The following is a 22,317-nucleotide window of genomic DNA, read 5'->3' on the forward strand; positions in this document are numbered from 1 at the left end:
TCATTGCTTTGACATGAGTGAGTCTCTACTAATAGACCTAAAAGGATGTGATGTGCAATATAAATCCCCAACAAAAATACCATTTCAAATGTTCTCTTTGTTGATAAAGGACCAGTTCAAATACTAAGAGGAGACATTGATACAACAGAAGGCTCAACTGACGTCGACCATAATATAAAAAATACTGCAATGAATCCTCAAGACGACATCTCAAATTCAGTAGGACTACACATGTATCCCAATACATTATAGAGGACTGAGAGCTTCATCTTTCTGTTCATTGCTCTGCTCATCATTTTGGAATAACTTTTCTTCAGAAGGCCAATTGTTCTTTCTCTTCCTGGTGCCTTCGGCCTTCCACTTATACCAAACTCGTGTTTTTGGTGGAGGTGCGTCATCGGTAATGGGTGCTACCAATCCTGGTTTGCCGTCATCTATAACAGCATCAACCAACCCGTATTCCTTAGACTCCCAAGCATTCATAAAATTATCACGATCAGTATCCACTTCAATCTAGAAAAAGAAAATGGAAGGATATATCAGAGTTAACTCCGCTAACTTGTACAAACAGAATTCATTTACAGTAAGAAACGGTATCTAAAATAATCACCGTTTCTAAAGGCTGGCCTGTAACTCTCGATAGTATTTTATTAAGCTTCATCTTGTGGTATCCCATTTCTCTGATCCGTATACCCATCTCTGTTGCCTAGAATAACAAGTCATATAAACAGAATTGTGAAAAAAATTAGAAAGACACACCTATGTGTTAACAACGAACATGAAATTAAACAAGGAGTATCTTGATTAATGAGGGGAAAACAGAACAAAGAAACAACTAAACTAGGAAAAATTCATGCTAGAACAATGGAAATCGATGTACATGAAACACGTACAGCAAAGAGACATTAGCTTAATAGTAGTAACATTTGTTGATGTGACACGTGGTGGCATAAATCAATCGGATAGCTTATTGTTGCACCAAAATGTTAGCACATGACTGGTAAGAACTAAGCCACAAAGTAGAAGATCATGCCACTAAGTACAGTATTGAAGTGAAACGTTGTCTACGGCTTGACTCAGTTGAATTTCAGAACTGTTACAATCAACTACCGGTTGGATCAAACTCATAACTTAATATTACTGACCAGTGTGTACTTTGCATGTCCGAAAGGAACAACACAAACCCAACATGAAACCAAAGCATGCACAATACTTTGGCTTGGGTCCAAGTCTAACAACACCAAATTTTCACGTGCTCTCACAAACAAAGAAATCAAGCCTTCACATTAGATGTTGCATGATGAAAATACTTCACATGAACCGAACACAATTCACAGAAGTTCGTTAGGCATACTTGACAATACTAGAACTTTTATATGAAGTAGGTGAATGAATTTCAGTAATTAGGTTTGGGAATTGTATAAATTATTAAGTGTAAAGTCAGAGTCTCCTAAACTTAACAGTGCCCATATCTTTTAGTGAGCAACAAGTGTGCATGAACAAGATAACTACAATCCTTAATGTGGTGATTTTACTAGCTCAATTGACAGGCTTACAATGACTTCATTCTCTCAAGTCTCCTATAAAGATGAGACTTGCCAAAGGAGTCCCTCAATACCACTCAGACAAGCTTCTGGCATCTAATTGGCCCAAAGTACTCCTTGTGCATAAGACAAATATTTACTCACAAATACTATTAAATTGCAAATGAATCCGTAAATCACATAACTACACTCCGTGGATCTCAATCTAATTAATTCAATAAAATATCATTAGCTTTGCTAGCCAAAATATTATTACAGAACTCACACGAGGTTTATGCTTTGTCTTCCTTATTGAAAATATAGTCAGCGGACCTAGTAAGTCCTGAAAAGCTGCTAAAGAATCTGACAGAACCAATTCAAAGTTGAGTAAAAGTTCAAGCCATCAGGTATAAATGTGACTGAACTTCTGTGATACTCATACAGTAGAGGACTAGCTTGAATGTCTAAATTTAAACATGAACAATGAAAGCTCAAACACTATGCCTGAAAACTGACTATATTATGCATGTTGTATGAACATATACCCATTACTAGCATAAATGTAGAGAAAAAGCTTTAACCCCATTTCGAGAGGACAGCCCCCAACATTTTGACTGCGGGAGATAGAGAGGATGGGAAGCGAGAGAGGGGATCTAACATATTTTAGATGGAATGAGTTAGTTAGACCAATAAACTATTAATTATATGCCAAACACTTCTAGGATTAATCCTGCAATCAGTCAAGTTGGTATTATCACATGTTGTTCAGACTCTACAGCAATCCATTCCAGCAAATGAAATGCTGCAGGGAGAGCCACTAGCAATTGGATGCGCATATCAACAGTAAGACATAGCAATCTCTAACATAACTCATTGATGTCAGTGATATGACTTCTGATATGCTCCAGAAAGATAAATTGAATAGAATGAGATAATACTGACAAGTAGGTCAACTAGTGAGCAGTAAGTCTAAAAAATAAGGATTTTTCAAGTTTTTATGAATTGCAGGATAGGAAGGGAGAACAGAATGATCTTTTGGTCTCTATAGTATGAGACACAACTTTAAAAAAGATCAGAAAAATACACCCGAAGGGTAGCGGCTGCAGTTTCCCTTGTCATAAAAATAAAAAATGAAAAATCAGAAGAACATTTGTCTCCTGAGATGACCAGTTTCCAATGTTGAAAATTGTTCATAAATCAGAGGATAAAAGTTCTTGCAGAATCAGGAACTCAGGATGCAGAGATGACACAGTGTAGAAGAGAACAGTGTTCTCCATTTGAACCCTTCAGTCAAGAAAGTCTCGGCCTTCGGGTGTTTGGATATTTGTGTATCATAAGAAAATCAAAAAGCTTCAGAAAAGCAGCTCAATTAGAGCAAACAAATAGAAGTGAATCAAAGTTGAACCAATTAGAAGCCCTTGCGTAACTTAGGTTTCTCTCAAAGCAGTGTCAAACAAAAGCAAAACACTACAGCAAGATATCATGAAATTGTTGAGTAAAGCAAAGTGTAAACACATACTTTACCACCAGAAGTTCCAAGTGGTTGATGGATCATCACTTTTGCGTTTGGCATGCAGTACCTCTTTCCCTTGCTGCCAGAAGCCAGGAGAAACGCACCCATGGATGCAGCCAATCCCATGCAGATAGTAGAAACATCAGCCTTACACATTTTCATGGCATCATATATTCCCATTCCTATAAAAAAAAATACATCAGTCGTGTTTATAAGCACAGTGGGAAAGAAGTGATGGAGAGCAGAATGGTATTATAAGGTGTTATTCTCCCTCTAATCTCTATCTAAAATCATTCAGAAGCCAAAATAGTTTTTAACAAGCAATTACTTGGCACGTTGTTCATATTTAACAAACAAAAAAAGGAGATAATTCACCGTTCAAGCTAACAACAAATTAAATCAGTTCTATGTCACCTTTACAAACACCAATAATTTGAGTAAGCAAAGAAAAGGATAGCATCAGATGCAACCAAAGTAAATGAACCATTTAGACATACCAGCAGTTACTGAACCACCAGGTGAATTAATGAACAATCTGATGTCCTTTTTATCATCTTCTGCATCAAGAATTAATAGCTGGCTTATAATAAAATCCGCAGTAATATCATCTACCTGTTCAATACCAAATGATTCCCCAAGTATTAGAAACAACTCCACAGTTCTATGATTGAAATACAAGATAGATACTTTCTCTCTGCCACGTTCTAAACACAAAGTAATCAACCACATATATCATCCACTGACCATTCAATAACAAATCAAGTAAAAAAGAATGTTCATGCAGAACGAAACACCATCTGTTTGGCCAATAGAATAATGTGAATTAGTAATAAACACGAAAAAAACCATCCAAGGAAAAAAAAAAACTTTTTATGAGACTGTTGACACATTCTCCAAGCAATACTAATTAAATCAAGCAAGCTGCAGCAAAATTAACAAAGAACAAAAAAAATAATTCAGATCTGACCAATTAAAAGAACCAAGTACAAAATTAAAATTTTGATTACGCATAATGCCATAACGAATAAAAGAACAAAAAAACCAAATCTTTACCAGAACAGTGGCAACCTGACACTAATTAAGCTAAGCGGAATAGAATAGGGAACCAATAAAAAAGATAATCAGCATATGGTGAATTAAGAAACCCCAAATCTTAATTAAATTAATTCGAACCTGAGAACCCAAGAAGATAATCCTTTGACGAAGAAGCATATTGGTGGTATCAAGTTCTTCAAATCTGGGCATCCAAGCAGGGGCCTTTGAGTAACTGGAAACATCCCAGTTCGTCGATAAAGTCGGCTTGTGGGTGGACGCTTTTACTGATAATCCTCTTCTTGGTGTGATTGGATTTGTCTGAAACTGTTTAACAAAAGTAGAATTGTAATGAAGGCATGTTGAAGGTCTGGCTGGTGCCAAAGCTGTGCTAAATGTTAGACAACTTCCCTCCATTCGTCTTCCACTCTTTTTCTGCTATTAGGGGTTTTTGGCTAAAGAGACTCCAAAGATTGATTTTTTTTTCCACTTCTTTTAACAGATATTACTCTCTCATATATTTCGGATGAAAAAACAATTATATATAAATATTTATAGTTTATTCTTAATCATAGATAACTTTATTTTGAATTTGCTATCTAATCAAATATTAATTATTTAATGATTTTTTTTTTTTGCATTTTGTAGTTTTACATACCTAATATATTTCAAAACAAGAATGTGTGATTTCTTTTTATTTTAATGTTCCTTTTATTTTTCTCTATTTATATATTTACTTAATTTATTTTGTGAAATGGTAGGCTAAATTAAAAAATAAAAAATAAAGATGGAAAAGATATTCCTATATCTATGTGATTGTATTTATCGCAGTTTTTCTTTATCCATTAAAAATACAAATATATTAAAATCAATATTTTTATAAAATCTTACTTATAAAAAAAAAAATATTTTCAAGAATTTTACATTAGTATGTTTCATCTTCTTGAATAAATAAATACCTCATATTCTTTGGCAACAAATATTTGGAAAAAAAAAAAAAGTAGACTACTATTCCTCAAAACAAAAATTATGTTATCTTCTTCTTCAGTTATGATTCGGCGCTTTTGCAGTTTCAATGTCACCGCTTCTTCTTCTGCCATCACTTCTACTACCAAGAAGAAGCGTCTTGTGTTTCTTGGTTCTCCTCAGGTTTGTTTATCTGCCACATTGCTTTCCATCCCCCTTTCTTGATTTAAACTAAAACATGAACTTTTTATCAAAATCTTGTTGTTAATTGCATTATTATAGGTATCTGCTTCAGTACTTGATGCTTTACTCAATGCTTCTGCTGCCCCAGATTCACTTTTTGAGGTATGGTTACAGAAATTGCTTGTTCCACCAGTGCATAACATAAATTACTGAGCATTGGAATGTAATGGGTGCAAAATGTTGTGGAATACATATGGAGGATTTAATAAGTTGATCTCAACTAGTTTAGGATTGAGTCATAGTGGTGCTTGTGTTATAATTCCAACTGAGGTGTATTCTTTTTTCATCTGGGCATAGACCTAATGTTGTTAGATGTTTGTATACAAATGTTTGTGATGCCTCTGAACAAGAATTTCTGGAAAGCCTTGATTTTTGACTTCATTCTGTAATTAGAGTTGAAAGCTGGATTTAATTACTCCACCTAATTGTTTTGTGCACAGTTTATTCTATGTGAACATAGGCAATTTTCAGTTATACCTCTCTTTTCTCTCTCTTTTTCCTTCAAGTAATTTATCTTTGTACTAATGTGACATATAAACTTGTTCTTTTAAGTTTACTGACTAGTCTGTTTCTTTTTGGCTTATTATTAAAGTTTTCACAAACTTATTATTTTCTCGGGAAGTATTACACAAATTCATTTTTGGGCTGCGTCTACCTTTTGCATTCCTCAATCACATCATACTTATATTATGCTGGCCACAATGTTGATTTTTAGGGCTGCATCTACTTATGGTCAGCATAATATAAGTATGTTTTCAGTTTTGGATTGTATTTGAACATTGTGGATGGGGTGCGAAACTGAGCTACTTTAACGTTGGTTAGATCACAGCCATTGTTACACAACCACCATCTGGAAGGGATAGAGGAAGAAAAGTAATGCCTTCACCAGTTGCACAGCATGCTCTTGACAGAGGCTTCCCTTCTGATTTGATTTTCACACCTGTAAAGGCTGGCGAGGTAACTACAGTTATTTACTATTTATGTATTTGGCATTTGTTCGATATGTCTCTGCTCCTCAGATGTCTTCCTGATGTAAAATTCCCATGGTGCCTTTTAACTGAAATCATTTTGTATGTAGAAACGTAAGTTTTGGTTATAATTCTTTAGGACGTGAAATCAGATGCATTTTCTAGGGTTGCGAGGAAGGTAAAAAGTTAGAAGGCTATGTTTCTTTTAATGACCAGTGGTTTTTCCTAACAAGTTAGAACACCATCTTTTAACAAGTTTTGGTTATAATTCTTTAGGACATGAAATCATATACATTCTCTAGGATAGTGAGAACAGTAAAAAGTTAAAATTCTATGTTTCTTTTAATGACCAGTGATTTTTCCTAACAATTAAAAAATGATGCTTCAGTTATGAAATTGTGAAAAACCAAGTTGTTTCCTTCATGCATTTTTATGCTTTTGTGCCCGTTGAAAGTTGTCTGATCAATCTTCAGAAATTGTAAAATTATAGTGAATGGTTTCCGTTGGACATCTTTTTTTAACTGTGCTATTGTAGTGCAGGAAGCATTTCTTTTCAACTTTAAATCCTTGGAGCCAGAGCTTTGTGTTACTGCTGCATATGGGAATATTTTACCCACAAAGTTTCTGAATATTCCATCAAAAGGTTAGGCATTTTTCATATTTTCAAGAGGTGGAGTTCGGGAGTTGTCAGAGTTCAGAACCATTTTCACTTGATTAAGAACTCTTAATTTCTTACTTTAGCTCATGGTAGACTTAAGGCTAGATTATTCTCGTATTTGGCATTCCCTTTGGTTTAAGAAAAACTTTCCTCAAGAACTCTCTACAAAAGTAAGTCATCGAAATTTGCTTATGAAAAACCTGGAATTCTAATAATTAAATTCGGTGCATTTCTTTGGTGATTCATAATGGAGAATCTCTGACAGATGCTGGATGTCAGTAAATTTTTACATTTGTAGCGGGGAAAGTTGATGATAGGGGTAGCTTCAGTAAATTGTACACTAAGAAAGAAAGGATGTCACTGTAATTTAATTACTAAAGCTTAGCCGTCTAGAGGGATTCTGAACAGCTGATGCATAAAATGATTAACTGCATATTTTGGAGCTAAAACAAAGACGATGGCAGCGCTAATTATAGGGTTTTCACCCTTATTATGCAACTGCTTTCAAAGATTTTTTTTCCTGCTTAAGCTCAATTATCTGAATGAGCTTTAGTCTTTTTGATCTTATCAAACAGGAACGGTTAATATACACCCAAGTTTACTGCCTCTATACCGTGGTGCAGCACCTGTACAAAGAGCATTGGAGGTTTCTTTTTTTTTTTTACATTCTCCTGAAAGCTCATAGAAATTATATGAGTTACTTGTTCCATGGATATATGATTTTTGGAATTGTGTATATAATTTCAGGATGGTGTTAAAGAAACAGGGGTGTCATTAGCTTACACAGTTCGTAAATTGGATGCTGGACCAGTTATTGCTTGTGAAAGAGTAACAATTGATGATCAAATAAAGGTCTTTATGATTTTCTTTCCAGAAATCTTGTTTTTAATTGGTTGTCATCATGGGTAGATGCTTGATTAAGTTCTTCAAGTCCATTGTGCTGGATGCAGCAAAAACTGATTTCCAGTGCTTGCTATTACTGGAAAAAGAGTCTCGTGATTATTCTATTTTTCAATTTTCATCAAACGGCTAAGGTTGGTGTATAATGGCACAGATACATAAAAATGTGTCAGTATACTCAGTAGTTTTAACTTATCCACATTGTTGCGCCTCGACTTATTTGTACTCTACATGTGTGTGGACTCCCCCCTTCTGGGCAGCACCTTTATCTCTTGATGAAATTTCTGACTGATATTATAATATCTGTTTGCAGGCTCCAGATTTACTTGACTTACTATTTGATCTAGGTTTGTTACTTTTATTTTCTACTCCCTGCTCTTTACTAACTACAAATCAGTGTTATAATACTTGTCATCCTGGATGAGATGTGTATCTTAGTTTAAAAGGCAACCTTTTTTCCTGTCTGTGTTATTGAATGCATCATTTGGCCTTAAAATTGAAGAACAGAATGTACTTAGGTTTTATTTTGGTCACTTCAAGTTACTTGAGTAATAGTTAGAGAATCTTTGGCAGGGTTTTAAGAGGTAGTATTCCAGTGTGATATTGTTTCGAAATTCTTCTGACCAAATTACAATAGGTGTTTTTTTCTGTGATATGTGCAGATATTGGGATGTCAAATATTTTTCAAGATTCAAATTCCATTTTTTCAATAGCTCATGGCTTTTTGTTCCATTCAGGTTCCAAACTTCTAATTCGTGAACTTCCGTCCATATTTGATGGGTCTGCAAGTGGAATAGCAGAAGAGCAAGATGACTCTAAAGCTACCCTGGCTCCCAAGGTAAAAATCACCCCCCTGCAGTGTTTCCACCGTTTGGTGCATTTCTTCCCAGTTTCAAGTGTAATTATTAAATCAAATGGGGAGGTGGATGCATAAAAAATCGTGGCATTCAGCACAAGTTTTCCTGCATCAGCAACATTATAAGGTCTGAGAAGGTTGAGATATTAGCCATCTTTCCAGGATAATATGCCCCAGTATCATATACTGAGTTTAAGGGAAGGCTTAAGCAGACTTGCATAACAAAAGTTTCAAGTTTTGTGGTTGGATATTTTATAGCCAGGACAGATATGCCTGTTATCTACCTAGAAACCTCTTATAATTATTAGTACATTAAAGTTATTACTTAAAGGTGTTGGCTTCCATTTGCCTGGTATTGGTGATTTTGAGAGAAAGAAGCTCAAGATGTTTTGAAGAGAAATACATATCAGTCCAGTGGATTAGCTGGAGGAGTGAGCTAGTCCTAGGTTCATTTTCACTGGAGTGAGCTCAAAATTGAAAAGTTTTGCATATCCTGTTTGTAAAACATAAGAAACTTAAGTTCACTTCCCCTTCACATTTCTGGCGTATTTGATTGCTTTTCAGCATATTTTCACATGAAAAATCCTCGCTTCTTCTTTAATTTTATAGAGAATAGTTGAATGAAGGTTAAGCATATATTATCGCAGGCAGACGGTGGATCCTATTTCACAAAACATGTTTCCACCATTGCTTGCACGTTTAGTGCTCCTGACAGTAAGCCCATCCCAGTTTGAAACTTTGTGCCATGCTTCACTAGTAATGCGTAGGTAGGGTGACATGAGAACTAAATCCATCTAAAAAGTGAAATACGTATCACGGTTGAAGTGACACCAATAATGGGTCTCAAACTGTTGCACACTATACTTCTTTTTTAAACAATTATGTTTTCTTGGCTAATCAAATTTCTGATAGACCGTCCGAAATTCTGGCATAAGACTCTGATTTTCGCTTCTTGCAGATAACTCCGGAGGAGTCATGGCTATCGTTTGATGACGATGCCCATGTGCTTCATAACAAGGTATTCTTCTCAATTGTCCTTTAATCTGGGCTGAGTGATCATGACACAGTAGCTTTTAGGTTCGGGCATTTGCAGGATGGCCAGGAACACGAGCTAGACTTAAGGTTATTGACCCTAACAATGGCCAGAGCAGTATTATAGAGCTTAAAATTATCACTACTCGGATATATGGTGGTATCAAAAGTCAAGATATAGAGGCCAATGATGTGCTTTTCACCAAAGGTTCACTGGTAATTCCTTGTGGTGGGGGCACGGCACTGGAGGTGAGAAATTATGTACCTTAAAATTCAAGAATATTTTGATTCAAGGTGCAAGGTCTATCAGCATTTATAGGCTTAGATTCTATGGCTTGCTCTAGTTTCATATCGTCCTAAATTTGTAAAATTACACGAGATCCACCATGATGCCGGCTTTCTATTCATGTACAATGACCTTTAATTTTCCATGCTGATTCACAATTGTACATGCACTGTATCTTGAACCTCTATGCACTTTAAATTTGCTGTTTCTTGGCTATTAAATGGAGGGTTAGGTATGATTTTGTTCATCTAAATTTACAGCTCTACTATGAATGTATTGGTTGTGTGCATACACATTTATTTGAGTCCTTTTCAAGTTTTCCTCATGTATTTGTCTTGAATCTTTTGTGGAGATAGATAGATGAGGAGGAGAGGGGGGGGGGGGGTAATTAGTTGTCTGCAGAGCATGGACACTTCTTTTTTGTATATAGATCTGCTAATATGGGCAGTTCTAATATTAGAGGTTGATTTCTATTGTTGTCTGCCATCTTCTTTTTCTTGGCATGTTACACTGATTTTGTTATACTTACAATGCTAGTTTTTTTGGTATTTCAGGTTTTGGAAATTCAACTTCCTGGCAAGAGAGCTGTTAATGCAGCTGCATTTTGGAATGGTTTAAGAGGCCAAATGCTGAAAAAGTTGTGATCACTAAGCCAGTCAACCACACCAAATGTAAGGCTTAATATTCTTGAAGTCCTTAATGCTTTCTTGTATCTTAATTGATTTTGGAACTGCTGCCACATGTGCATTTCTCTTGATACCCAGTTCTTTTTTTCTTTTAATGGCTCCATTGAATGCCCGAAATGACAATAATCTTGTTATGCATCCCTAGTAAATAACTCGATTATCTCTGTTCTTTTTGAAAATATTCCTTTTCCTTTTCTTGTTTCTTAGTTTTTGGTGATAGGTTAGTGGCACTTGGTCAAGGAAAAATTGTTGGGCGTGCGAAAAAAGTGCCACATTGGAAATTAATCAGGAAAAAAAGTTACATATGAAGTGTAGGGACATTGTAAAGACTTTTGGGAAAAACCATGCAGGTTTTGTCCCAAAATTTCCCCATATTAATAGTATCTATGGGCTGGCCTAGCCCAACACTCCTCCACACCCCTTTTTCTTTTCCCTTATCATTGACTCTGCTAAGACCTATAATTAAGAAAAACGTGTCATCTAGATTTCTGCGATAACTAGGAAAAACTTGTTTAGAGTAATGTTTTACAGATTAGCATGTGGTAAAGGGAAACTTATTAGAAAATGGAATTGTTTAAGTTGTTTGTGTGATTGTGTGCTAGTTTAATTCACTTGAAGTATGTTGGCAAATGCGTAAAAACACAGAATGTTAGGATAATTGATTTGGAATGGTGTCAAATACTGCTTTTGAGATACCAAAAGCCACAACCTGGTGGTATATGGAATATATGCTCCTTTGTCTTTTTTACATGGTGTAAAACCAAAGGACTTGGCAGTCAAAAGCATGTTAAAGCATTATCCGTAGAGCATAATAGAAAAGTTGATGCTTTTGTTTTGATTGCAGCTTCCACTCGACAAGTTGTACCAAATGTCATTGTTCTCGAGAGTTCATTACATTATCTGATCATATGATGCAAAGCTAAATGACTGGATGGTTCTGATTCCTGTCGGGATCTTTTCGTTTTTCGGGATAGTACTGACCTCGCTAGGAAGTGCTAAAAGAAGGCATTTGTTATACAAGATATTCCAGCTTCAAGAAAATAACTGAATTTGCTTATATGAACTTGAACTGATATGTAACGCTCAATTTAGTGAAAGAAAAAACAAATCTCCTTTGTCTTTTTTATGGCTAAAATCCCCTTCTCTATTTGTTGACTTGAGAATATTCATGTTTCAGCTTTTTAGCTAGCTACGCAGGGAGCTTAAATAGACAGAGGAGATGATGAATTCATATAAAGTTTATGATGAGATTTAAGTGAAATTTGTGTAAACAGTGAAGCTATTTTCTTCCAGTGGTTGGCCTACGAATCTGGTTTCGAGCCTTCTAGTGATTGCTTTAATATAAGATTTTACGTTGTTTTCATTTTATCAAATTTATTGCACAACAGATAACTGTTGGGTTTTATTTGTCCTGATTTCTTACCATAAATAGGTTTTCCTTTTAGGAAAAGGATTTTGGATTGACTAATCCTTTTTCTAGTAGGAAAAATTTTAGGACTCTATAAATAGAGGAATGTTTTTTCTAACTTAATCAGCATTCACAATGTAGTCTTAAGAGCTTTCAGAGTTTTGGTTAGGGGGAGAATTTATGGGTCACAAGCTTGATACGTTATCACTTGTGTGAACCTCCCATGTATTTCGAGTGAATTGGTTGAGGTTGTTTTCCTCTGTATTTTGTACTCTCATATTTATAGTGAATTGCTCATCTCCTTTGTGGACGTAGGTCGATTGACCGAACCACGTTAAATCTTTGTGTCTTTTGGTATATTTCTCGTTGTCTTCTTACTCGTGGTCTTTCAAGGTTTGTTTTGCTAGCTTCCGCATTTACACTTACTTATTTACGGTCATAACAATAACTTTTTCCTATGTCTGTTGATTTACAAGTAGAGATTATCAGATAAAAAAGTAATTTTAGAAATGACTCTCACTAGTCATTTTTCGGCTTATCTTTGAAAAATAACTACTGTCATGGAGTTTCAAATCACCACAATAAAGTTGCTGAATCTTTATTCTTGCAGATAAATTGGAACTTGAAAGATAATTTGAATATATGTATTCTCTTCAAATCATCAAAATACGATTCTGTCTTTGTTTCTCACTTTGAAGTCACTAATAAGGTTCCCATGGCCTACAGTTGACCCCAAAACTAAAAAAAAGGAATACATAAATATCCAATTATTGGACCACTTTGGAACTCATCATATCTTATATTGAAAAGCATCATTATACCGACAGTTAAATAGTCTTTTTTGTATAATTTTTTGATATATTACCTAAATTTTATTTTAACAATACTAAAAGTTGATGCACTATAATGATTTACGTTATGCCTTGAGACCTGGGATTCTTCTTTTTCATAAATAATTTCTATTCCAATTATAACAAGTTTCATCTCTATACTTGTGGGGATAAAAAAAGATATTCTATTAACCTACTTTGTGTTTTTAAAACCTTTTCCAACTCAAAGGTTTTACGTTGCCCTACATAGAAGAAAGGTCTTAAAGAATCATGGAGCAAAATTCAAGAAAATATTTCAAACTCTCCATCCCAAAAATTGAATTTATGTAGTAACTCTGTCTCAATTTGTTGATGCTTTTTATGTATACTAAAGTTTTTCACTGTTTCTCTAATAAGATTAAACATTATTAGGTAGATACATGCCCCGATAAAATAGTATCGTATATATAAAATACAACAACAATATAATTTCAGAAGTATAATTTGGAGGAATAATTTTTTGATTAATTGATTGAAAAGATATACTAAACTGAAATAGTCCAAAATGAAATTAAATAAAATCTTTTATGCACGAATTTAGGATCAAGGAACATTGGAAGGCAATAATTAGGGGCATTAATTGATAAATAAATAAAAAGGCAAAGCCACACCCACTGAACGAAAATGAAAGGAAGACATAAAAGTACTTTACAACAATTTTCCAATTACTAACACATCACAATAAACAAATGAAGAGTTACATAAAGGGTCATTATTTCTGGGCACACTTGTTATCTTTTATGGACAATTTCTTTAGTAAAAAAGAAAATTAAACAATATAATGTACCACCATTAACTTCTTTTTATTTTTTTAATAGCCGACTTCAACTTATTTGAAATTGAATCTTAATTGTTGTTGTATAATAAATAAGGTAATCCTGAATTTAAAGTTTAATAGGATAATAAGAATGTCAAATTAGGTTTTAGACTCAACTCACACCCCAAAAGTTAGCTCAAAGGAAGGAGGATTGTCAAGCCTTATAAGGAGTTCATTCTTTAACACCCCACGTCACGCCCAGTGCTTAGCATCTGGTGCATGGGCAATTTTGATTTTGGGGGGCCCCAACATCAGGTGAGATGGGCCCTGCTCTGATACCATGTGAAATTAGGTTTTAGGCCTAACTCACACCTCAAAAGCTAGCTCAATAGGAGGAGGATTGTCCAAGCCTTATAAGGAGTCCACCTATCTCATTAACCACCGATGTTGGATTTTTGTCATTCTTTAACACCCCACGTCACGTCAGTGCTTAGCATCTGGTGCATGAGCAATTTTGATTTTGGGGCCCCAACATCGGATGAGACGGGCCTTGCTCTGATACCATGTGAAATTAGGTCTTAGGCCTAACTCACACCCCAAAAGTTAGCTTTAAGGGAGGAGGATTGCCCAAGCCTTACGAGGATTAATTCTTGCTTTAGTTGTCATTGTCCCATATCCACCTAACCAACTTGTTATAATATTCCCCCATCCCCATAAAACCCACAACACAAGTCTCTATTTATATATATATTTGTACATTACTTGCCTTCTCCTAAAGATAAGTGAAAATTCGATCGATAGAATTTATAATATGGGTGTTCTTGATTATTTATCCATTTTTTGCACCGTTACTAGTACAAGACGTACCAAAAGGAGACCATTGCAGGTACATACGTTAATTAATTCTACTTTATATTCATCTTGTAACCTTTTTTGTGTGTTATTGATGAAATTGTTGTTTTTTTTCAAAAAAAAAAATAAAATTGTTAGACAGTTGAGATAAAAGTGAAGATGGACTGTGATGGATGTGAAAGAAGAGTCAAGAACGCAGTTAGACGCATGAAAGGTTCTTACATAAAAAAAATTCGTTTATAGTAATATATAAATTACTCTTATTTAATTTATTCTAGATTGATCATGGTACGTTATAAATAACGTAATTATTTTGATGTAATTTCAGGTGTGAAAACAGTGGAAGTGATTAGAAAACAACACAGGGTGATAGTGAGTGGTTATGTTGATCCACAGAGAGTGTTGAATAGAATAAAAAGTACTGGAAAAAGAGCAGAAATGTGGCCATATGTTCCATATAATTTGGTGTCTTATCCATATGTAGCTCAAGCATATGACAAAAAGGCACCTTCTGGTTTTGTTAAAAATGTGCCACAAGCACTAATTACACCTAATGCTACTGAAGAAAGGATTACTCATCTTTTTAGTGATGATAATCCCAATGCTTGTTCTATTATGTGATACCAACTTCAAAATTTCCTTTTTTTCTCCAAGATCATGTTTTTTTTCTTCTTCTTGGAGTTTTAGTAAAAGAAAATTAGTATTGTTGTAATTAAGATCTGGCTAAGGTAGAATTAATTGCTTTAAATATGGAATATTATGTTTTTTTTGTACTTTGCTTGAATTTGAAGAAGCAAATATCTATTATTGTATACCATCTTTTTGTTTCTAAATTTTGCTAAATAATAACAATAACAACTTTATATTAGATGAATATTTTTTATTTTATATTGTTATTAAGAAATTATTAATAGATTGATCACCTTTGCTATTTTTCCTTAAATTTTTAAATTTGTTTAAACTTTCAAAGTCGATATAAATTGTAGGGGTAAATGGAGAAAAATTAAATAATTCTATCCTGATTTAATAAGTGATCAAATGATATGAGACAAATACTTTTAAGAAGATGTCCATCTAATTTGACACGAAGGTAGTAATACTTTTAAATTTATAAGGTTTTAAAGCGGCATTTAATTTAATATAATGTTGGAGGTATTTGCGTGATTTCTTCGTAGTATATGTCCCTAAAATTAAGGAACTTCCAATTTAGTCTCTTGGAATTTAGCAGTCACGCTCATGAGCATAATTAGGGTCTTGTACAATTAATTTTACGCAATAAAGTTATCATATTTTTCCTTCTTTTAAGTAGTACCAGTATATTTAGAAATTTTTATCGAGTTAAAATATAGCCATAATATAAATAAATAGAAGGAAAGATATAAATATTAAGGTCGCGATTTTTTTATTTTAGTATTTTCACGTAAAATTGTTATATGCTCTCAAATATAGCCATAATATAAACAAGTAGAAGGAAAGATATAAATATTAAAATAAAGAGAGGTCGTAATTTTTTTATTCTAGTGTTTTCACGTAAAATTGTTATATACTCTCAAATATAACCATAATATAAACAAGTAGAAGGCAATATATAAATATTAAAATAAAGAGAGGTCGTGATTTTTTTATTCTAGTGTTTTCACGTAAAATTGTTATATACTCTCAAATATAGCCATACTATAAACAAGTAGAAGGAAAGATATAAATATTAAAATAAAGAGAGGTCGTGATTTTTTATTCTAGTATTTTCACGTAAAATTGTTATATACTCTCAAATATAGCCATAATGTAAACACGTAGAAGGAAAGATATAAATATTAAAATAAAGAAAGATCGTGATTTTTTTATTCTAGTGTTTTCACGTAAAATTGTTATATACTCTCAAATATAGCCATAATATAAACAAGTAGAAGGAAAGATATAAATATTAAAATAAAGAAAGATCATGATTTTTTTATTCTAGTATTTTCACGTAAAATTGTTATATACTCTCAAATATAGTCATACTATAAACAAGTAGAAGGAAAGATATAAATATTAAAATAAGAGAGGTCGTGATTTTTTTATTCTAATATTTTCACATAAAATTGTTATATACTCTCAAATATAGCCATAATATAAACAAGTAGAAGGAAAGATATAAATATTAAAATAAAGAAAGATCGTGATTTTTTTATTCTAGTATTTTCACGTGAAATTGTTATATACTCTCAAATATATCCATAATATAAACAAGTAAAAGAAAAGATATAAATATTAAAATAAAAAAAAGATCGAGAATTTTTTATTCTAGTGTTTTCACTTAAAATTGTTATATATTCTCAAATATGCTGAATGCATATTAGCTAGAATCCTATTCTTTCCACTGATTATGGAATTTATGTTCCTTTTAAGTTCATAAAGATTACAATAAGGACCAGAAGAAGAAGAAGGGTTTGATTGCCAACAGCCCTTTTCAAATTCACTGCCTTTTTCACTCTGCTTATAATAATTATATGATCACCAAATCATTACTTTATTTTTATTTGACAATAATCATTACTTAAATTCACTTATTGCTTACAATCCTTTTTGTAGAAAAAAAGCGTTACCTTGATATTGTTTCGTTTGTGCTACCTTACTATATCTCAATTATGATGATACCCTAAACTATATATCTTAACAATTATGATATCCAGACTATATATCAACTATTTTAACTGTGGTATATATCTTTTCCTTAATTTAATTGCTTCGATAATACAGACTATATGATATTAGTTCATACTAGTTGTCGTGGTGAAAATATGATAAATATTAACATAGGCCTATTGAATGTGAAAGAAAAAAATATTATTGTATTAAAATTGTTCAAATTTCTAAAAGCCACATACAATTAACCTTTCAGATAGAGTTATTTCTTCTAATCAAATTTCTAAAAGCCACATACAATTAACCTTTCAGATAGAGTTACTTTTTCTCTAATTAGATGTCTCGAATTCAAGCTTTAAATATGAAAATTTTTTTTCATAGACAATATTTCTTCGAAATAGCCCTAAGCAGCGCGAATTCAGAATAGTGGACTAACTTGAGGGTACCGAACACGGATTGAGAAATAAGAAGGAAAAAAAAAGGGCAACTTTCACATATAGCAAACAAAAAATTCATATTTGTATGCTATAGCAAACTTTGCATAATTGCGCTCCATAGCAAACATAAAACTGTATAATTTGCTATACATATACAATTGTATAATTCGCTGGCCTAAATTGTATAATTCGCTGGCCTATTTCGCTGCAATTGTATAATTTGTTTTGCATACAGTTGAATCGAATTAAAATGTATGTATATTGCATAATTATAAGTGTATAGCAAGAAGATATATGTTTTTCCCGCTTTATACAAAAACAGAAACACAATATATACACTTCTGTTGTATAAAGCTAGAGAAAATTGTATTTCACTGCAATTGTATAATTCGCAATTGTATAATTCGTTGGCCTTTTTCTCTGCAATATTTGAAGTAAAATGTTTGTAAATTGTATAATTAAGTGTATAACACGAAGATATACATTTTTGCATGTGTATATACAACTTTCTCTCGCTTTATACAAAACAGAAACAGAATTATACACTTCTGTGTATAAAGCGAGAGAGGCGAGCGAGAATGGAGAGTGGCGAGCGAGATTTTTGGGAGAGAGACGCTGGCAAATTTTAGCTAATGTTTGCTATGGAGCACAATTAAATCAAACCATAGCTATTCCATTTAATTTAGGTTATTAGTTTGCTATTATACACAATTTTTCCAAAAAAAAAAACTTATCAAGATGGTAAACTCCTTTTGATGTATCCTGAATTTCTGGCTCTTACCATGACAAAAGTGATTAATACAATTACACACTCATTAAGAATTTCATTTTGAATGTATATAAAAAGTAAATTAGAGCTGATTAAGATATGATTTATCTTATCCTAATAAATCCTGGTTAGTAGATTGTACCTGTTGCCACTATGTTGGAATATAATAAACAAGTACCAATATAATTATCTCTTATTAAATTTTCCTCTTTCAATCTGTTGTAGGACAGTTTAAAGTCCTTAATTAAAAAGTCTTTCTCACCAATTTTTCTCTTTTTAAAAGTTGAGCAGTGACAACAAATTAAAGATGGGGTATTAATTATTATTTTAAATCGAAAAGAAAGAAAGTAAAGTTTTAAAATAATTATTATCTTAAATCGAAAAGAAAGAAAGTAAAATTTTAAAATTAGGTACTCCATCATTACATGGTCAAGTTTTCAAAAAAGCCAAGTCTATAACACCGACCAATTTTATTTTATTAAAAGAAAGATGGAAATTTTTTCCCACTAATTATTTATTTATGAATTTTAATCCGGACAACAAAGAAAATGACAATTTTGCTTTAGAAATTTGAGTGTATAAAACAAAAACTGTAAACACTTTAATGTTAATTCCGCCGTTTAAATCAGTTAATGACAATTACCTTAACCATGATTTGTGTGTCTTGGAGGAAAAAAGCCGCATAAATACTTTAAAATAAGGCATTATTGAAACATAAACATAGAAAAAAACCTTTTTAAATCACTGATCCACAAGACTTGATCATGCTTTCTTTCTTTTTCAATTAAAATACAAGAAAGAATAAAGAAAAAGCAATTTTTTTTAATCAATTTATCGATTTTTTTTAAAATTAATAAAAGTTGAAATGGAGTTTGAAAGACTAATCTGATGCTCTAATCAACTAACTGTAAAGGTTTTCTTTTTCTTTCTTTTTTAGCAAAATCAATCATCATGAAAGCTATGAGCAATGTTACATAATAATTTCCTATTATATGATTAGTACTTTAGAAACATTTCTTTTATGAAAATATCAAATTAAAGTGTAAGGAGTCTACATGTTAAGAGGGACCTAAAAGATTTTTATTTTTGAACAATTGAAGGGGGACATGCATGTCTTGATTTGGCTATATACTGTCTGGGGTTGCCTTTGCCAGCATATTTTTCTTATAAAGCACCTCATAAAATTCAACAAAGGTCATAAAATACAAACATAACATGTTACAGTGTCACTTACAGATACTCATTAATTAAAAAATCATGTTGGATAAAAACTTCTAACAATGTGAATGACAATGATTGACCTCCCAAATATGGTCCATCATATTGATTTACAAGAATGTCCTTAAAAGGTGTCGGTCTTCAATTTTTGACCTCGCTTACCCTATGGACAAAACTTGTAAGTTTTATTTTTTACCTTGAAGGTTGAATCGGGACAAGTGGGGGTCAAAAGTTATAAAAACAACACACCACACACATTTAAGATGATAAATATCAAGTTATAAACAAACTTTTTGATAATAAACTACTTATAGCATATTATTATCAAACATGAGCTTGAGGCCCAAAATTAACAAACAATCTTTTTCTGAAGATGGCTCATGACTATCTGGACCCAAATTGTAATACTCAGCAAAAATGATCCAACCATGGGGCTTGTGAAAATTTGTTGGGCCTATATGAAAGACTGAACAAGTATGGCACTATGGGCTATGGCTCAAATATTTGTCCTGATTTTTTAACAACTTTTCATGAGTTTTTAGTGTTGTTTATGTAGTGACAAAATTTTAATACTACCAACTCCCTATTCTTCAGAATTCAGATTATGATATGAGATTCTTCTGGCTAGGATCAAATCAGGTAAATGTACTACTCCCACACACATAGTCATGCTATTAACAAAAGAATCTGACACTACTACTTGACAGTTGCCTCTATGTGGAAAAAATGATATACTTTGCCTTACACCCTTTATCTGAACTGTCAATCCTCATTTTTCTGAACTACTCAACTGGTCAAATCACACTTTTCTTACACCCTTCAACACCCCCCCCCCCTAAACCACCTATCTAAAGAACACAAAAACACTCAACACACTGACATTTTTGAGGGTCTGTTGTGTTTTGTACTGAGATGAAAGGACTAGCTAGGTAGTGTGCCTCATGTTGTTGCTGCAGCTGTTTCTGAGTCATGTATTTGGTGCCTGCATTTCTCTTTCCTAGTGCTACTGTGGCTGATAGTTAGCCATTTGTAGGGTGATCCTTTTGAGGTAAGTTATTACTAAGACTTAAAATAGAAACAACAAGTTTCAACTTCATTTGACCAAAGAGAACAAACTAAACACTGCTACTTACCTTAAAAATGTCTGCTACTGCCCATGACTTTGAGCTTGTGAGAATTCAGGTCATTCACTTAGTTCTCATCAGTTTTCTTATTTTCCACTAAATTATTTTTCTCTTTAGCCTCCTTTAACTACTGCTTTGTATTTTTTTGTTTACAGACTTGTGTTCTTAAAGTTCAGATCAACTGTCATGGATGCATGCAGAAGGTGAAGAAACTACTTAGAAGAATTGAAGGTACTCTCATTTTTCACTTACTATAAGTTTACACTAGTAGCATCTACCACCTTTTCTCCAACATGCACACCAGGAAAAATTAAAAGAGAGAGTGGGCAAAATTACTGCTTTGGCAGATCTTAACAAAAGAATAGAGCAAGTTCATACTTTAGAATAAAGATTTATTTACATTATGGACAAAACATTTGGTTTCAGGGGTTTATCAAGTGAAAATGGATGTCGATGAACAAGTGGTCATAGTATCTGGGAATGTGGACTCAGCAACACTGATCAAGAAGCTAAACAAATCTGGAAAACATGCAGAGCTTTTATCAGAAAATCCAATGGAAAACCAAGAAACAGAACTTCTCTACAACTGGTTGAATGATGACTTTCACCAAAACCAGGGAGGTCTGAACTGGTGTGACGATGAGAAGACTCAAAACAGAGAACTCCTTAACTGGCTCAATAATACCAAGCATCAAAACCAAATGCACAGCTTGTACAATTCTCTTGGAGCCTCCAAGAGACGGCCTATGTGTGCCCCTATTGAACGAGGCTTCGATCATTGGGGCAACAAACAGTTTTTGGACCAGAGTATTGGAATTGACTCTCTCTCAGGTGAGGCAAATCAGAACCTTTTTGCACTAGGAAACATGGATTATCCATATAATGTTCAGGAAGAAAGCATCATTAACAATGCAGATTTCGGAAGAACTTCTGCATTTGGATATCTCCAAAGTCTACAAGGTAGAAGAAATTCAATGGTTGATTTTGAAGGTCTCCAAGACAGTAATCCTAGTTTTGCTCCAAACCAAGGTCTTAGAAGTATTAATTCCTATTTTGCTAATTTGGGAAGTGAAGAACCAGGACTACAGAACTTACACACTGCTCAAGGGGCATATGGATATCAACCAAGGCCATTCAGTGAGATGAATGACATGCAGGCTTTCCATTACAAATATCCAGCTTCAACAATGAACTCTTTTTTTCATTACCTCCAACAATGATGAACTCTTACAGGCAGAATAGCCATGACAATGGCATTGGCAATATCATCAATGATATTTACACATATCAACCAGGAAGGATTCTCTATCAGACACCCTATGGTGTCTTCCCACCCAACATCAGCCATTCTTGGAACATGAATAACTATAACAATTGAGAGATTTACTATCCATACCTATATATAGAGAGATCAGATTTCAGTTTTCACATATAAACAAGTATCGTTTATTTTGTCTTTTTTTGTTTCAACTTTGTTAACACTATCCTAGTATTATAAACTATCGTAATAATCTGATAGGCAAAAAGCTTTATTTGCCAAGCTACTATAAGTCCACCTTTTATGCATTCAAATGTTGTAGTGATACTCCCTA

General features: G+C 33.2%; 3 protein-coding genes and 1 pseudogene across 3 annotated transcripts; 3 read left to right on the forward strand and 1 right to left on the reverse strand.

The window, feature by feature from the left end:
• Positions 1-53: 53 nt before the first annotated feature.
• On the reverse strand, positions 54-4,587 carry LOC107011144 (ATP-dependent Clp protease proteolytic subunit 3, chloroplastic). The gene is made up of 5 exons (XM_015210514.1): positions 4,210-4,587; positions 3,534-3,648; positions 3,043-3,218; positions 611-706; positions 54-513 (listed from the first exon to the last, which is right to left on the reverse strand). Exons 1-5 carry the CDS (start codon positions 4,483-4,485, stop codon positions 247-249), a joined length of 930 nt encoding a protein of 309 aa, XP_015066000.1. The 5' UTR covers positions 4,486-4,587; the 3' UTR covers positions 54-246.
• Positions 4,588-5,035: 448 nt separating this feature from the next.
• Positions 5,036-11,955, forward strand: LOC107008809 (methionyl-tRNA formyltransferase). The gene is made up of 12 exons (XM_015207997.2): positions 5,036-5,217; positions 5,317-5,379; positions 6,100-6,234; positions 6,786-6,888; positions 7,479-7,549; positions 7,651-7,755; positions 8,117-8,150; positions 8,541-8,641; positions 9,618-9,677; positions 9,737-9,940; positions 10,532-10,648; positions 11,508-11,955. The coding sequence occupies exons 1-11, from the start codon at positions 5,098-5,100 to the stop codon at positions 10,619-10,621; spliced, it is 1,086 nt and encodes a 361-aa protein (XP_015063483.1). The 5' UTR covers positions 5,036-5,097; the 3' UTR covers positions 10,622-10,648; positions 11,508-11,955.
• A 2,488-nt stretch (positions 11,956-14,443) lies between these two features.
• Positions 14,444-15,366, forward strand: LOC107010428 (heavy metal-associated isoprenylated plant protein 21-like). The gene is made up of 3 exons (XM_015209712.2): positions 14,444-14,583; positions 14,688-14,763; positions 14,878-15,366. Exons 1-3 carry the CDS (start codon positions 14,509-14,511, stop codon positions 15,168-15,170), a joined length of 444 nt encoding a protein of 147 aa, XP_015065198.1. The 5' UTR covers positions 14,444-14,508; the 3' UTR covers positions 15,171-15,366.
• A 4,882-nt stretch (positions 15,367-20,248) lies between these two features.
• Positions 20,249-22,269, forward strand: LOC107009623 (annotated as a pseudogene).
• Positions 22,270-22,317: the final 48 nt, after the last annotated feature.

The sequence above is a fragment of the Solanum pennellii genome, chromosome 2, assembly GCF_001406875.1.
Source record: "Solanum pennellii chromosome 2, SPENNV200".
In the NCBI taxonomy this organism is placed as follows: domain Eukaryota; kingdom Viridiplantae; phylum Streptophyta; class Magnoliopsida; order Solanales; family Solanaceae; genus Solanum; species Solanum pennellii.